At 47.0% G+C, this 15,501-nt stretch overlaps 6 protein-coding genes across 6 annotated transcripts; 3 read left to right on the top strand and 3 right to left on the bottom strand.

Moving 5' to 3' along the window:
* Positions 1-211: 211 nt before the first annotated feature.
* Positions 212-2,675, bottom strand: LACBIDRAFT_300645 (uncharacterized protein; the record flags this gene model as incomplete). The annotated part of the gene is made up of 7 exons (XM_001873156.1): positions 212-1,625; positions 1,673-1,764; positions 1,817-1,969; positions 2,024-2,122; positions 2,177-2,384; positions 2,440-2,511; positions 2,560-2,675. 7 exons carry the CDS (start codon positions 2,673-2,675, stop codon positions 212-214), a joined length of 2,154 nt encoding a protein of 717 aa, XP_001873191.1.
* An 850-nt stretch (positions 2,676-3,525) lies between these two features.
* On the top strand, positions 3,526-3,778 carry LACBIDRAFT_300644 (uncharacterized protein; the record flags this gene model as incomplete). Its single annotated transcript, XM_001873761.1, has 3 exons — positions 3,526-3,590; positions 3,641-3,681; positions 3,735-3,778. The coding sequence occupies 3 exons, from the start codon at positions 3,526-3,528 to the stop codon at positions 3,776-3,778; spliced, it is 150 nt and encodes a 49-aa protein (XP_001873796.1).
* Positions 3,779-4,837: 1,059 nt separating this feature from the next.
* LACBIDRAFT_300643 (uncharacterized protein) lies at positions 4,838-7,625 on the top strand (the record flags this gene model as incomplete). The annotated part of the gene is made up of 15 exons (XM_001873760.1): positions 4,838-4,893; positions 4,948-5,103; positions 5,163-5,173; positions 5,227-5,350; positions 5,402-5,508; positions 5,610-5,931; positions 5,981-6,152; positions 6,207-6,228; positions 6,281-6,501; positions 6,554-6,674; positions 6,727-6,813; positions 6,867-6,980; positions 7,031-7,092; positions 7,141-7,477; positions 7,525-7,625. The coding sequence occupies 15 exons, from the start codon at positions 4,838-4,840 to the stop codon at positions 7,623-7,625; spliced, it is 2,013 nt and encodes a 670-aa protein (XP_001873795.1).
* A 478-nt stretch (positions 7,626-8,103) lies between these two features.
* On the top strand, positions 8,104-9,181 carry LACBIDRAFT_291469 (uncharacterized protein). Its single transcript, XM_001873759.1, has 4 exons — positions 8,104-8,345; positions 8,398-8,733; positions 8,786-8,899; positions 8,955-9,181. Exons 1-4 carry the CDS (start codon positions 8,195-8,197, stop codon positions 9,104-9,106), a joined length of 753 nt encoding a protein of 250 aa, XP_001873794.1. The 5' UTR covers positions 8,104-8,194; the 3' UTR covers positions 9,107-9,181.
* A 108-nt stretch (positions 9,182-9,289) lies between these two features.
* Positions 9,290-10,779, bottom strand: LACBIDRAFT_378866 (uncharacterized protein; the record flags this gene model as incomplete). Its single annotated transcript, XM_001873155.1, has 6 exons — positions 9,290-9,580; positions 9,633-9,864; positions 9,929-9,967; positions 10,016-10,061; positions 10,113-10,308; positions 10,365-10,779. The coding sequence occupies 6 exons, from the start codon at positions 10,777-10,779 to the stop codon at positions 9,420-9,422; spliced, it is 1,089 nt and encodes a 362-aa protein (XP_001873190.1). The 3' UTR covers positions 9,290-9,419.
* Positions 10,780-11,729: 950 nt separating this feature from the next.
* LACBIDRAFT_187450 (uncharacterized protein) lies at positions 11,730-15,046 on the bottom strand (the record flags this gene model as incomplete). The annotated part of the gene is made up of 18 exons (XM_001873154.1): positions 15,007-15,046; positions 14,801-14,956; positions 14,713-14,754; positions 14,593-14,661; positions 14,338-14,542; positions 14,220-14,285; positions 13,999-14,164; positions 13,810-13,950; positions 13,661-13,762; positions 13,442-13,610; positions 13,317-13,392; positions 13,062-13,263; positions 12,918-13,013; positions 12,683-12,865; positions 12,402-12,632; positions 12,006-12,353; positions 11,869-11,958; positions 11,730-11,816 (listed from the first exon to the last, which is right to left on the bottom strand). The coding sequence occupies exons 1-18, from the start codon at positions 15,026-15,028 to the stop codon at positions 11,730-11,732; spliced, it is 2,451 nt and encodes an 816-aa protein (XP_001873189.1). The 5' UTR covers positions 15,029-15,046.
* Positions 15,047-15,501: the final 455 nt, after the last annotated feature.

Below are 15,501 nucleotides of genomic sequence, written 5' to 3'. Positions count from 1 at the left end.
GTATTCAACATCGAACTGCCTTCTAAGTAGTAGTAGTATCCAATTATTTTCAGTACATACGATAACTGACGTCAAATACAAGACTACACTAGATGCAAAAAGGCACAGCTTACGATCCAAATTTTCAGAGCTAACGAGTGTGGAAGATAAGATATCACAAGAGGAAGAGGACTCGACGCGACTGCAGTGATCTGGGGGACAACGTGGCGTGTCATGTGTGGGACGGCCCTAGACCAGTGGTTCTCGCGTTCAAAATTGACAATAGCGGATTTGTAGAGGCACCTAATCCATTTCCCAGCACGTTGGGCATCGCTGGATTAAGGGAGATAGAGGAGACTTTAGGAATTGTAGGTCCATGATTCTGATAAACTGCCGGTGCAGCAGCTTGCGGTAGAGGTTGAACGATAGTCGCTGAGTTGGCAGTGCCAAATGGAGGGTACGGATAAGAAGGATAGTATCCTGAACTCCGCAACGCTGGAGATGGTCCAGCGCCATTCATGATATTCAATAACTGACTTTGATTCATGCTCATGCTGCCTGAATAAGGTTGGATTGGATTGCGACGGAATGCTTGACTGGTACGAGCGCGAACTTGGAAAGGATCGTGATTGTTGTTGACGTGCCCTGAAGAAGGATATAAGGGTTTGAAGGGCCCATTCGCCTCAGGATGAGCAGTAAGTTGGTTGGAAGGGAGGGCAGAGTTCAAGTTATACATGGACATAGGTTGCGGCGGATTAGACGGTGAAGGTATTGGATACCTCATATGGGGGACCACGGCACGTGAAGCCAAAAGCGGCGTCATCCTGGCAGATTCATCAGCAACAGATTCCAACAAAGCAAGTTGCTGAAGTCTTTTCGCCGAGGTAGGCACCTCTACAGCCCTCGAGAGATAGGGAGATACATCTGCCGTTGATACGCGGCGGGAAGTATTGACGCGGGCTGTAGATTGTACTGTAGATTGTATTGGTGAAGCAGCAATCTGAGGTCGAGGTGGATGAACGCTACTTTCCCCATCACGAGCGTTCACAACGACGTGAGGAGATAGTAATTGATAGGTTTCCGACTCCCGCGAATCGACATTGAGTACAGGTTTTTCACTGTCTGATGCTGGTGAGGGGAGTGGTGGTGGTAATTCATCAGACTGAAGAGGGACGTGGGAAGAGGCCGATGAGGACCAGTCGGATTTCACGCCAACTTGGGAAGATATAAGGGGTTCTGGAACGGAGTTCGGCCCAGTGAAATCTTTAGGTAGCGGATTCCCCAAAACTGCAATGGGCCCTCCAGACGCTTCGGACCCTGCAGCCGGGGAAGCGGCAGCAGACATAGTAAGTGACGAAAGGAGCCGTGCAAAGTGAGGGTCCATAGAATCAGAAAGCGACGATGATTTATTATCTTCGACGCGAGGGTCGGAATCTTTGCTTTGAGAAGAGGGAGTTTGCAGATCACGATTATCGAGAGGGGATGTATGAGATACCGATTCGTGATTTACAAGGACATCCGCCGGGTTCACCACAACACGCTTTGCACGGGAATTAGCAGATGCAGTCGCCGAGTTAGCTTTGTGATTTGTTGACCTTCGACCTGCATTCCGAGGTTTGTGTTGATTAATAAATGTTTTTAATTCACTAAAAGTGCGTTAGCCGTCTTCTTTCGTCTGAATATAAACACATACACGATAAAGGGTGAAATCAGATAGAATTTTCCGGGGGCTGCTTTGTTACGTTTCCAGGTGGGCAAATCCGTGAGTTTGAACCATTCAATTTTCTGATAGAAAAATGCAGTCAGTGATAGACCCCCCGTTCTTGATATCACATACACTAATCTCTTTGCGTGTTTTCGTTTTGAATGGAAAGTCTTCCGGAACTCCAGGAACAATGAATAATGAAATTTTTTGCTGCTTGATGGATATTTCAACAACATGCTCAGGATTTAATTGGCCTGCCAGATTATACCCCGTTTCTTCAAGTACCTGTTGATCAAATGCGTGATTGAACAATGCGCGGGTACCGATCTACGAACCCACCTCTCGAATAGCACAGTCAGGTGGTGGTTCAACCTCGTTTATTTTCCCTTTAGGGAAACCCCAACCAGAAGAGGATTTCCAGCCCTTCACAAGAACACACTTCGGTCTGGTCAGAATTTGATTCGAAACATCGAGAACACAGAGGAAACGCACCTTCTCCCACGTAGAATTAAGCATGATAGCACCACAAACCGGAACCCGTGTTTTATATTGCATGAAGGTGGTAAATGCACGTTCGTGATCGTCGCTCCATTGGTGAAGGAGGGGACATGCGTGGAATAGCATGGCGGAAAACTTCTTCAGTGGCAAAGTAGGGAATTTGGGGTTCTCTTCACGAATGAAGTCTTCGTAAAACCAGTGGCTGACAAAGTAGCGAAGTCAATGAAGTGAACAATCGCAGAGCAGGATTGACACACGCTTGTTCTACTTGGAAACATATTCGCTCTAAGGATGCAAGCTCTTCATCGGGAAGATTCAAAATAAAGCGACTGAAACTGCATGAGGATTAACGTGGTGGATGGCAAGGATAGGCATGCCTGGAAAGGTCTTCAAGAACTTCTTCATGGGTTGCATCTTTATAGGAAAATCGCCGCTGAGTTTCAGGACTCACGACGGATGTAATTTCTGGAGATGATGAAGAAGACGAAGCCATAATGGAAGTGAAGGGATCAAGGAGAGTTGGAGAGTAAAAACGCAAACAGATGAACCACGGGAGATCCACAACACAACGATTGTGAGCCACGCCAGCACGTGATAAGTAAAATCGTTCCCCTGGCAGGGATCCAAGATGTGCATAATCTTGGCATAATCCATGCTCTCTAACCTCTTGTCCGCCTCATGTCCGTTATGAGTCGAATCTAATACTGCATATTATCCGACTCGGGAAAGTTATGTCACTGAAGAGCGGGTTGCAGATTCTACATCCCTTGACAATAGCGACGACGCACAACAACTTCAGATACAGCTGAAATTATCGAATCCTTTCAATTCTGTCCCGCCCTACTGCACCACACGTTTTCTGGGGCAGATAGCCTGTGTGAGTCAGAAACGATCATTTTCTGAAGGTTGCCAGCAGACATGTGGCTCCCTCGCTCCCTCCTCAGCATTCGTTTAACTGGCATATGGATCACGCTTTGATTGTCTTGCGGGTCTCGCTCCCCGAAAGCAAGCCTCTTCTCCTATGCATTTCGTCTTGCTTAACCCTGTACAGAAATTAAACGGTATTTGCAGATGTGTGGGTGGTGTAACCTTTTGCTTCCTTGCCTCCTCCTCCTTCACATCCTGCTCGCCCTGTCTGGTAAAAATTATTCCCGTACACAACCTTGAATCAGACACGAGAACATCACGAAGAGGTAATACTTGCACAAGATTTGAGCAAAGCTAAGCGGACGAGGTCACAGAAGCAAATCTATGCAGACCCTCAGGTGATAGCCAAGAAAGTGGGAGTCAAAATCAGGATGTGACGGTCGTCGTCAATGGGGAAGATAGCAATAAAACGAAAGATGTCGAACGTGGTATTCCGCAATCGTTGGGCGACATCCCCGATCTTTCCAAGTGGGACCCATTAGTAAGTTCACCTCTAAAGCTGTCCAACCTTTTTGACTCAATTACGCTCAGCATTCTCATCTGGCAGCGGCCTGCCTCCTTTCCACTCTACGGTTCAGTCTGCTTCAGTCCTTTGCTTTGCTTTTCTCTGATTTAACTGCAACAGGTACTCTCCCGTATCTTTCTTGCTATATTGCTACTTTACCTTAGCAAGATAAGGTTTTTTGTTGGTGGTTTCTTTTGGCATACAATACGTATTTCGATTGCCCCCTCTCCGCCACAGAGGGTTCGGCGCGTTGTCAAGTTGACAGATAAGTCCCATATGTTGGTATGCTACCCGTAATTTCCAGCGACGTTCCGACTGATGCTGGTTATACCATGCAAATGTCTTCGCGTCCGCCGCTGCAAGCGTAGAAGTTACACCTCGCCCTCGGAAGGGAAGCGATTTCTAGCTTCAGAAAACTCCGTTCGCCAATACACTGTATAAGGATAATCGATCTCAAACCAGTAATCCCTACAATCGGAAGAAGTGGGGCGATCCCCTTCTCCTCAAGATGTGGGACTCCCCACATCAACTTCAGAGGTCCCCTCCACAGTTCCCATAGTCCTTCAAAAGTAGGAATCACCCCTGACCATGAATGCCCTCATGTCACTGTCAGTCTCGCCACGGTTACTTAGTCTCAATCACACAGCCCAACTTTTCTGAGTACTGTCGACCAGAACGCCAATACCATCATACCTTTCGATGCGATCAAAAAGTCAAAAAGTTGGGGCTGTCAAAAGATTTACTTACCACTTGAATATCTGCTGGCTCTCGAGTCGAAGTTCGGAAAAGGAAAAAAAAGTTTTTTGTCGGTCAACCTACTCGCTTGGCTCATCATTCCACGATGGGTGAACATCTATACCTAAACATAAGTACTAGTTATTTAATATATCGGTATTGCAATGGGTTGCAAGTTGGCGTTGAGCCTAATTAAGCTTTCAAAGTCCGCGATCCCCTATAAAAGCTGCCGCCAAAGTTTAGTCAACTTGTTCGTTCCTTCCCTCACAATCGAATCTCTTAGATGCATAAGTCCTTTTTGCCCCGGTAGTAACGACCCATCCAGACAAATCGCGTTGAACCTTTCTATCTTTAATACTCATCCCCAACGTCGACCCTTCGAAATTCCTTACAATCGCCTTTCGAATTGTCCTCCAACTATTCAAGAATCAAGAATTCGTTCCGGTTTGATTGTCTAAATAGCTCAGCTTTTCCTTCATTGTGTTACGATGTTTTTCTCCTCTGAGCTATTGTCGAAACGAGACAGCGGCTTTGGTCTTCTCTGGTAGCATGCCTGACTCAAAGGCGCTTTTAGGACAGGGTTCTGATAAGCCTATAGGTTGGCCGCAACACTAGGATCTCAATCTGCTTTCAAAAAACTTCCGAGGCGGTCTGTCTTGACAGCGGATATCACTCGATTGTGCGACCTAATCACTGAGCCTTCTGAGCCTTTGGCGTTGAGGCTGTCAAGTAACCTTATGTTTGGTGTCGTACGGTATACTAATCTGGTCCCTATTTCCTGATTTTTTTCTTCTAACTCGATGTGGGTTTCAGCGTATACAAAGGTGCGAATCTGCCTTAAAATGCCGTAGAATTCACATTTTCTACCATTCCCCAGTAAAGCAAGAGATCTTGATGTCCGACGTTTCGAATTGCGTAACGTCCTTAAAAAAGGTGGCAAATGAACTGAAGTCCTTGGGCGCCCCAGATGGTCAACTTCAAATGGCTCAAACGTCCATTCGGTATGTCCCTCAAGGTAACCTGGGAACTTCGTCAATCTAAGCTTGAAACAGTCCTTCCGCTTTCACCATCACGCCCGATTCAAATGCCGCATTATTGATGGATTTCGATGCCCTAGTTGCTGTGTGTATCACCATTATTTCTTCACGGTCTGCCGAAAGCGAATGCCTTTGTCCCTCAGGACTGGGACAAATATCTTAATATCAGAAGTGCTTTGATTCCAGCGTTTCCATTGAAATACCTAATCTACAGTCAAACCAGGACACCGCGATGGTGACGACAACTTGAAGGATAGCGAAAAGCCAATATCTTTTGAAGGCTTGAGGGGAGCTCTCCCAGCGGAAACTATCCAACAAGACATGCATACTCTGGATGAATATCACGAACACCTCCTGTCTGCTTCGTTCGATATGTCCTTCAATGGACGGGGTGTTGAACCGTCGTCCTCACAAGTCGAACAAGCATTTGATATGAATGATAACTTCTTCGTGCTCTCTGATGGAATCGACATCGGGGAAGGTTTAGGGGATGAACTTGCTAAGGAACTTGGCTGGTCTTTCTCTCCAGTCAAGACAGCTCAAGTGTGAGTATGGTAAGGTCTGCAGATGGCTTGCTCATGCAGTCTTTTATAGGGAGAACGATAATGTTGCTAATCAATTACTAACACAAGATAACCTCAATTTCGATATGGACTTTCAGTTAGGCGGCGTCGATGAAGAAAATTTTGGTGGCGAAGCGGGAGAATTGGGGGGCATTTGCAATTCGCAAGCTTCTCTTCCGAAAATAACTAACAAGAGCCTGAAGGTAATTGATTTCTTCTTTCATTCAAACAACATTTTTGACACCTTTTTCCGCCAGCATATCACTAACCCAGGGAAAGGTAATGATGCCAGAAGCTCGCTTTTTGTGCATCATATTTTACGATGTTATAGAAAATGCTTCCACACAGCAGCGGCCTTCACCCCCCTTCCAAGCATTAAGCCCTACAGCTTCATTCTCTCGGCTGCTTCTCTCCCAGGACCTTGATCCACGGCCCTTGGACGACATTACAATAGAAGAACAGGGCGGGGCCAATCGAGGAGACGGCCGAAAGAACAAGCGAACCCGCTTATTGCTCGATGCGAGAACCGAATTAACGGATGAGGAACTAAAAGTGAGTGAGGTGTCGTATTCACTTCGTCGCACCAGCTGACTGTTGAGCCAAGATTGCGAGGGCGAAGTATCTAGAAATCCAGAACCTTATCAAGCATGATATCGGAGAAAAGAAGTCTGAGAAACACAACGGTAAAATGGTCGAAGAATTGGTTTGGGGTGTCCCACAAGGAAGTAAGTCTCATGCGGACAAATGTAAGGAACTTGTAACATTGTCTCTTCGAAGTCCAAGCTCGGGTCTTGGTCGAATTTTGGCAGGAGAATTTCAAGGTTCAAGTCGAGGCCAGATCGGGAGCGCTTCATCTTCATCATGGTGATGACCTCGAATTTTAAGTTTTGATGACGGTTTCGTTCATCTTTATGCAGATGAACCGCCTGCAAAACGTCGAAAAACGGTTCTGGGAATTCATGATAAGAAAATACCAGAAGAAGCTTTCCATCCAGAGATAGCGCACGACATAGACGTCGGCGTCACGACAGGTTGGTATCCGCGTATAGATGCCCGAGACTCATCCTGATCCACTTTTGAGATGATCTGTTTGCAATGGATATGGCACCTGACCAAAATGACTACTATCGAGGATCATCCGAGGTACTTTACTTTCATCTGGGAGTCATGCACGAATTAGATGGTGTGTAGGATCCTGGTCAAGCGCGTCGCGTTTCTCGCGCTGCTTCTATCGTCGGAGGAAATGACTTGGGCATCAATCTCGGTGGGCAGTTAGGATCTCAACGAAGCTCCCTATTTCCCTGGGACAACGCCGCGGCGAGCTCATCGAGTGGAAATGTACCTCATAATATCCAGGGCAGTCAAGATATCCAAGTCGACCACGTGGAAGTCAGGCTTCGAGGAAGTTCACAAAGCAGGCGAGAGAGTTCACTGATTCCAAGCCAGCTGGGGAGTATATTAGCAGGACCAGGACTCTCGCCAGCCCTGGGTTCGCAAGTTTTTGATGGGGAGGATTATGGGTTCAAAGGTAGGGGGAAGTCGGAAAAATTTGGCTGAAACTAACCACAAGCTCAGTCGATAAAGCCGCCCAGGAGGAAACACAAGAAACGCAGAAATCGGATTTGAATCTTGTAACTCTCGAGAGGAACTCTTTCAACTTTCTCGAGTGGGCATAATGTTGGGGCGAAAAGGATGCTGATTTAGTATTTGACCAGATATGCGAAAATGCAATTTCAAACTCTTTCCGGTCCAGGTATTAGATTGACGTTCGACACGGTGGTGCCAACTTTGACGAGCACTCGCCACGTCGCCGCTGCGGCCTTTTATCACTGCTTAGGTGCGATCTGCTCTAGGAAACTCTGTTGTATCTAATTCGCACGGGATCTTAGTTCTCGCGACCAAGGATTTGATCCACCTTGAACAGCAGAATGCATATGACACAGTCAGGATTGCAATTATCTGAGGCGAGGTTATGTTGGGTGTCATTGTCCTTGCTGCGGTAGTGTTATGTAGAGTCATGTATTGTAATTTGCGGTGTATTACGAGTGGGTTCCTACTCGGGGTGGTTGTAGGGCCAATCGATGCTCCGGCAATTTCAATGGGTCCAAGAAATTCTGATGCCACCTTTGTATAAAATCCCACTCTGTCTGCATACAAACTGTTGCCCTTCTCAAGAGTGCCCTGCTTCGGCACATCCCTCCTGTCTCGCAATCGTTTTCTGAAGAACGTTGCCAAGTTTCGTTCCATGTCATCTCCAGCTGTAACCGCTGCTCGGGCCGCACTTGCAAGCATAGACCTATCTAGCTATGACCCCGAGCAATCCCGGTTGATGGATGAGAGGTGCATTTTGGTAGATGAAGAGGATAACGCCATCGGTGCGATGGACAAGAAGACATGTGCGCGCGCTTTTGAGGTTCCATGGTCGGCTCTGACACCTTCATAATGCAGGTCACCTCATGGAGAACATAAACAAGGGCTTGCTTCATCGTGCCTTCTCGGCTTTCGTTTTTAGACCCTCCGATGGCAAACTGCTGCTTCAGCAAAGGGCCACGGAGAAGATTACCTTTCCCGATATGTGGACAAACACCTGTTGCTCCCACCCTCTTGACGATTTTGAGCTTGAGAAGGTGGAAAAGGACCAGCTCGGAGTCCGTGTTGCCGCTTCTCGCAAGCTTGAACACGAACTCGGTATACCTCAGTCTGAGACGCCCGTCGATGAATTCCAGTATCTTACCCGAATTCACTACCTTGCGCCTTCCAATGGCATGTGGGGCGAACACGAGGGTACGTATACGCAAATCTATGGGCCATTATGTGACTCACGGGTAAAATCCAGTCGACTATATCTTGTTCCTTACTGCAAACGTAACCGTAACACCTAACGCAAACGAAATTCGAGATTATAAGTACGTTAGCAAGGAGGAGCTTCAGGACATGTTCCAAGACCCAGGTACGAAGTTTCGCTTCACGAGGCTCGGCAATTTTGACCTCATATCTTGTGACAGCGAACTCTTTCACCCCTTGGTTCAAACTCATCGCTCGCGATTTTCTGTTTGGATGGTGGGATGAACTTTACAAGCGGAAAAATTCAGATGGCCATGTTATAGCAAAAAGTCTCGCAGGACTAGCTGACGGCTCCAAGGTTATCAAGATGTGAGAAATAATGTGTGTAGGGCTTGATTGATTGTATACACCCGTGGAATAATTTGGAATGTAACTTGATAAGCCATGGTGGGTTGTCGTAAGCAAGACGTAGTGTCGTCGATGGCTCCAAAAGGCATTGTATGTGCAAGGGGTATCCACAGACGTTCCAATGGTGGATTTGTCCACCGTTCGGAGTGAAAGTTGAAAGAATTATTTTTTTCATCCATGTCTGTCCAAAGAGTAGTACACTTACACATGCTACTGAGGTTCATAAATGGCCGATAGTAACGCTTAATTAAACAGCCCAATAAAAAGAAAAGGAGCTTTCAGCCAGGGTTAGATCCTTTGAAGATAAGGATTTCCCTGCTCGAACGCATTCCAAGCTGCCCTCGACGAAGGAGTGGTATGGCTGCATCGAGTTGGAAACCCAAATTGCTGATGATTTTTAGCACATGCATGAGGAAGTGCGCTGGCTCTACTTCAGCTCCTTAATAACAGCGGTTCTGATTAATAAGCACGGCGAAAAAGATTTGGCATACCTGTAAAACCACCTGCCTTTTTTCTAACTTCGATAACCCTGATGTTTTCATCCACGACGTAATCTGCAGATATTCTGCTCCGTAGAACGTCTTTGAGCATCGCGCCTATCGATAGATCAATGTGCCCAGGCGGGTTTATGAGTGTTAATCTACGTCCCCCTTGGGAAAAATATGCAACGAAGAACTGCGAAGTAAGATCAGGTGCTAGAACCTGGAAAATTAGCCGGGGACTCTGTAGAGGTCAGGTGTCAGGTGGAAATCAATGAGCGAGAATACGGATTAAGGTTGCCACGAACAGGTGTTCCTATGTTCACGGAAGTTTGGAAAGCATATCCCTGGGAAATTTGGAAACAAGCTCGCCAAAGCGTTTAATTGTGACCCACCCGTTGTGCGCAAAGGGAGAATAACTCGAGAATCAACTTCAAGGCCCTGGTACTACAGTCCTGATCAACATTCTGGCATGAAAGGGGCAGGACTCACAGAAGATGCTTAGGCCCACCCATGTCCCAAGGAGCATTTTTGAAGCGCACAATACACCTGTGATTATCGACGGTATCAGATTCTATTCCATCTGCCCATCGATTCCAAATCTTGGATCGTAATTCCTTGAGGGCCAATTCTGTGATACCCTCCAAATGTAGTTCGTTGTAGCCATGGAACGATAAGAACATGTGCACTGAAAAAGACACGAGATGGGTCAGATCTCTTTTGAGTACAAGCGAGGGAACGAACATGGAGTAAATTCTTCTTCTCTTGAAGGGTATATAATGTCATTCTGCGGATATGCAGAATTCGAGTAAACCCGAGGTCTTGTAAAGCCATGAGGTTGCTGGGAAAACGAGTTTGAGCGAGGCCTTGTTATAGGAAATTCAATGGGGGGTTGGGGGCCAGGTGTAGCAGTGTAAGTGTTGGTCTTCTTTAGAGCGGATTTCAAGGGAGGAGGTGCTGCAGCGGAAGGCGTTGACTCCCTTCTTCGATGACGGTGTGGACGTGGTGTGCTGATATGGGGATGTGTACTGTAGGCGGCCGGGTCATAGGGAACAGGCGATGGACCTTGGGGTATTTGTGGACGGTATAAAGTAGGGTATGGCTGATTTATAGGAGGTTGGTATGAAGGCTGAGGATAATAATTGTACGGTTGACTCATCGCTGGAGGAGTCAAGTCGATTAATCGTCGCTACCAATACGCATCGTGGGTGTGGCCATGAGGCAAAGAGGACCATATTGCCTCCACTGCCACGCTCCTTTCCTTTTTGAACGACTGGCGCAACGTCGATAAAAAGTCTTCTCAAAGTCTTCTCGCGACAATCAACGTTGAGTCAACGCGCTCCTCGTCGCTGTCATGTAAACTCAGCCAAACTCAATCGACATAGACCTACACGTGAGAGTATACCCTGTTCTCATCTCTTCCCGTCATCATGGCTTCGACATTCTTCACCTGGCTGCGCTCCCCAGCCGCCCGAGAATATTTCTTTAGTACGCAAATCTTCTCTTGTTGCTGATTCTTACGTCTCACATCTCATAGGCACACATTTCTGGGGTCCAGTTCGTCGCGCAATCTGGTGTCAATGCAAACAGCTCATCGATGTATTCAGGTCGCAAACTGGGGACTTCCTCTCGCAGCATTAGCTGATTTAAGGAAAGATGAAGAAGTCATTTCGGGAACGATGACGACTGCCCTTGCATGTTATTCGTGAGTTGAACATACAAAAATCCATCACATTCTTCTTAACACACGGTATAGAATGGTGTTCATGCGCTTTGGTTCGTAATCTGATACTGTCTCATCAACAGCGACTAACGTCTAATGCAGCATGGAGGGTCCAACCCCGCAACTACCTCCTCTTCGCGTGTCATCTCACAAATGCTACAGCCCAGTCAGTACAGGAGTTTCGTTTCGTGAACTACTGGCACATGGGTGGACGGGAAAAGAGTCTGGGTATCACAGGCGAGGCCGAGCAACCTGTCACAGGCGAAGTCACCAAAGCCATCGTGGCTGCTAGAGAGGAAGCCAACAGGGTTGAAAAGCAATAAATAATGTGGGTCCGTCCTGGACATATAATCCACGTATACACAGATATATATCCTTCTTAAAAATCACCAGAATCCATCGTCAGCGTCGCCACCTTTCTTCTTCTTACCGTTACTTTGAGCTAGTGCTTGCCGCTCATACATTTCCGCGATCTGACAGATCCCTCAGAAACATGAAGTGGTTGGTGCCATCAATAGTTCTTACCTGCTCAGGTCCAGTCGCGTCGTCGGGACCTTTGTCGTCGCGTACCCGAATAAAACGCGGGAATCGCAGTGAAATACCCCGATCCTCGACCTATGCGAATTGTCAGAAGAAATAGGTCCAGATTCGCATACGCTTACCAGTCCTTGAGCAGCAGTGTAAATGGGACTCAGGCTGAGATCAGCCGTCAGAACCTCCCAAACGATTTTGGGCTCAAACCAAATATCCGGCTTTGCTCCGCCGACTTTTATGTCACCCCGAACTTTCGTCGTTTCCAATGGTTTGAGTGCATCGTAATGTGCTTGAAGGTTTTCTTCACTAAAGCCGGTGCCGATTTTGCAAATCGTTTGGTATTCTTCCGACTCACTGTCATAGCATGCAAGAAGGAACGCGCCGTAGACGTTGGTCCTTTTCCCTTTCCCGTAGTAGCCCCCGACCACCACCAGATCGAGCGAGTCTCCGACTCCTGCGAGATAATCCTTTTTCAACTAAAAAGGCACGTCAATATGCTATAAAATGGAGCGGCCATTCCGCACCTTCAGCCAGTTGACACTTCTTCGACTGGGTTCGTAATAGCTGGCGTCGCTGTCCAGCATCTTCACCATCAACCCTTCGCAGCCATCCTTGACACTTTCTTCCAAGAATGTCTGAATTTCCTCAGTGGTTTCGCTGTCCGAAGACTTCGCAAAATCAAATTCCCCCGGTACGGGGGTGAAATATTGCCTTAGCAGTTCTCGTCGCTCGTACAGTGGTCTTTGCAGTAACGGCTAAAGATAAGATGAGAAAGAAGAATTCGGGAACCTCGGAAAATGCTGACCTCGCCGTTGAGGTAAAGGAGGTCGAAAGCAAAGAGACAGACTTGAACTTGAATATCCTCAACCTTGACATCTTTACGCTTACGCCGGCTTAGTTCTTGGAATGGCATCAATTTCCCTGTTAAGCGATCGATAGCAACGGCTTCTGCGTCCAACACGAAGGACTTCGTTGACTCTTTGATACACTGTGTTGGTGTTCAGCGGAAGGGATACCTTGATAGGAGTTTGGAATATTACCCTTGGGAGTTGATCAACAAGGTCCGGATACTTTTTGCTCATATCTTCTGAATTTCTGCTAAAGACATCAACAGTCCCGTCTTCCAGTTTATGCACCTATTGCACCCTCAGTTGACGGACATCATATGTTTTCTTTACACAGACCTGCGCTCGTTCACCATCATATTTATATTCGCAGGTGAATCGTTTATTTTCAAAGCGATCGAGCACCTCTCCAATCGCTTTTGTGGGTTTGGCGAGCATGGGCTTCAGGGGTACACCAGGAGTAAGCTTACATTTATCCCGTAAACCATCGATTCCAACTTCGAGCAAAGCTGGGATGACTTTGTCGTAGGATGGAAGCTCGCTGTTCAGGGAACCAATTTACTTCAGGAGCTAATTGACCGGATATTGACGCACCTGTAAACAGCTTTGATTATGTTGGCGCCTTCTTCGAGTCGAGCTGTGAGTTTTTCTTGACTCCACTTCTTCCCAACTAGAAAACAAATGAGAGTTCGTTCCACATCAAATTATAAGAAACGTACCTTTTTCTTTCTCTGCCAGGACCACAGCTTGAGCTAGGGCTACGAGCACCGATCTCTCAGCATTGCCTATGCGCAGCTTGCCCTCCAAGCTTCGAACAATGTATTTTGCTTCAAAGTCTTGACATGCAGCCAAAAGCTTGGTGATGACGGACACCTTCTTTGCTTGCGACTTCAAATTTCATTAGCGAAAGACGCAGATTACAAGGAAACAGCACAAACCGAATTGCCAGTAGTTAGCGCGATATCTCGGAGATTTGAAAACACAAATGGCAAAGTCAATGGTTTGGGTTTGAATAGCGTCTTTTGGCTGTTTTTGGAGTTCTGTAAGGTGTTTAACGGTGCTTGCTGGATATAACCTCGAAACTGACCATGGCCACTAGTCCCAGATCACCCTCTCGCTTCAGGTCTGCTTTAATAAGGGAAAGGCTACGGCCCGTCGACTCTGCGATAGCTTTGATGAGGAGGCTTTCCCCGATACCCAGCTCAACACCAACATAATCTGGACTCAACTGAAGCCTTGTAAGATGGGGATCAGCGACAGAAAATGTGCAACGCACTCTGTTGATACAAAGATAGACCGCTTGTAGAAGAGAGTTGTGGTCAGCCTTTGCGCTTCTCTGTATTACGAGGAGGAGGAAAGATGTCAATATGGCGGTTTTTTCTAGCCGCTTCGTAGTGGCCTCAATGAGTGAGAAGGCTTTGGTTAGTGCTGCATATAGCACCCTTTTAAAGTTGACTTGTATAACTTAATCGACGGATGAAAGACCAAAAAGCTCACGGTTCCCCCACTTTCCAACCACCTTTGACGTCGACTTCTCCTTTCCTCCGCAAAGCGGCCTGAGCACTGGAACAGTCCCCGTGAGTCCACTACCATGTAGGGAAGCCAAAAGCGCTACCTGACCGACACGACGCCATCATCGACTTCCATATCGCTGTCATCATTCTCAACCTCCTCCTCGCCCTCTCCCGCACTTGCCGCGGCATCCATGTCTTCCACTGCGTCCACGCTCTCCTTCTGTTTCCTCTTCAAAGACTGGGATGAGAACGTCGCTGGATCATCCGATGTTGGTTTGCCGGATTCAACCACAACAGCTGTAGTTGCTATATAATTGCTTTATAGACTTCCTTGAGGTGAATCGAAAGGCGCTTACAGCGCTTCGGTTGCTCCTCCTGCTCATCATTAGATTGAACAATCTTGCGTTTCTTTAATTTGGGCGACCCTTTCCAATGGAATTTAAGATGCACAAGAGATTTAGATTGAGGAAACTTACTGCCTGGTCTTGTGAGGGCACCCGTACGTTTAGAGCTCCCCGCTGGAACGTATTGAGATGAAGTGGTTTTGGAATTTAGCCTCCATACCTTTGCTGTTGTTTCCTGGTTCAATGTCCATGGCGTCCTGCTTCTCGTCCTCTTCCTCAGTCTTTGTGACAATCGGCCTCTTACCCCACATCTCCTTTAGACTTGCTTGTTGGGGAGGAGGGGTTTTGACAGACTTGGGCATATCGAAGAACTTTGCTAACAAGAGTATAAGAAAAGGCGTGGATGCAGCGATGAACAAGGTGAACCTAGGGTTTGCTGGCGGCCCATATGAGTGTATAGAACGCGTGAAACAAACATGGGTACACAGCGCGTCGCGTCCGGTTTGTGACGTGATTCATCGCGTTATCCATTGTAAGGACTCCATCATTTGCATGGACATCAGTTTGTAGCTGCGAAGTGGTTGGGGTGGTCCTGTAACGCGAAGACGAGACGAATGCAACGCCTTCAAATCTACGTTCAATTGCCGTCGCTTCCGATTTTCTTTTGTGCAACTTTCCGACTCACTCAAGGCTTCACATTCAGATCCTACAGTAAACTTCTCTGTTTGAAAGACAGTCTCGCACGAATCATAATAGTATATTACTCAGAATACTTGTGAATTATTGACTCTGAGTGACAGTTGTTTGCACCGTTTCCAAATTTCCCCTGGTCCGCACAAAACATGCGTTAGTGGGACAGCGACACGTCGCTCCACATGCTATGGTGAATCTGTGGTGCAAAACCGTGAATCCCTGTCATAA

The sequence above is a fragment of the Laccaria bicolor genome, genomic scaffold, assembly GCF_000143565.1.
Source record: "Laccaria bicolor S238N-H82 LACBIscaffold_1 genomic scaffold, whole genome shotgun sequence".
In the NCBI taxonomy this organism is placed as follows: Eukaryota; Fungi; Basidiomycota; class Agaricomycetes; order Agaricales; family Hydnangiaceae; genus Laccaria; species Laccaria bicolor.
Note: the sequence above shows the minus strand (reverse complement) of the source record. Positions and strands in the feature narration are given on the sequence as shown.

Coding starts and splice junctions, on each gene's coding strand:
- LACBIDRAFT_291469 (XM_001873759.1), top strand. CDS start 8,195: ATGTCATCTCCAGCTGTAACCGCTGCTCGGGCCGCACTTGCAAGCATA. Junction 8,346..8,397: donor TGCGATGGACAAGAAGACAT/GTGCGCGCGCTT, acceptor TTCATAATGCAG/GTCACCTCATGGAGAACATA. Junction 8,900..8,954: donor GGACATGTTCCAAGACCCAG/GTACGAAGTTTC, acceptor ATCTTGTGACAG/CGAACTCTTTCACCCCTTGG.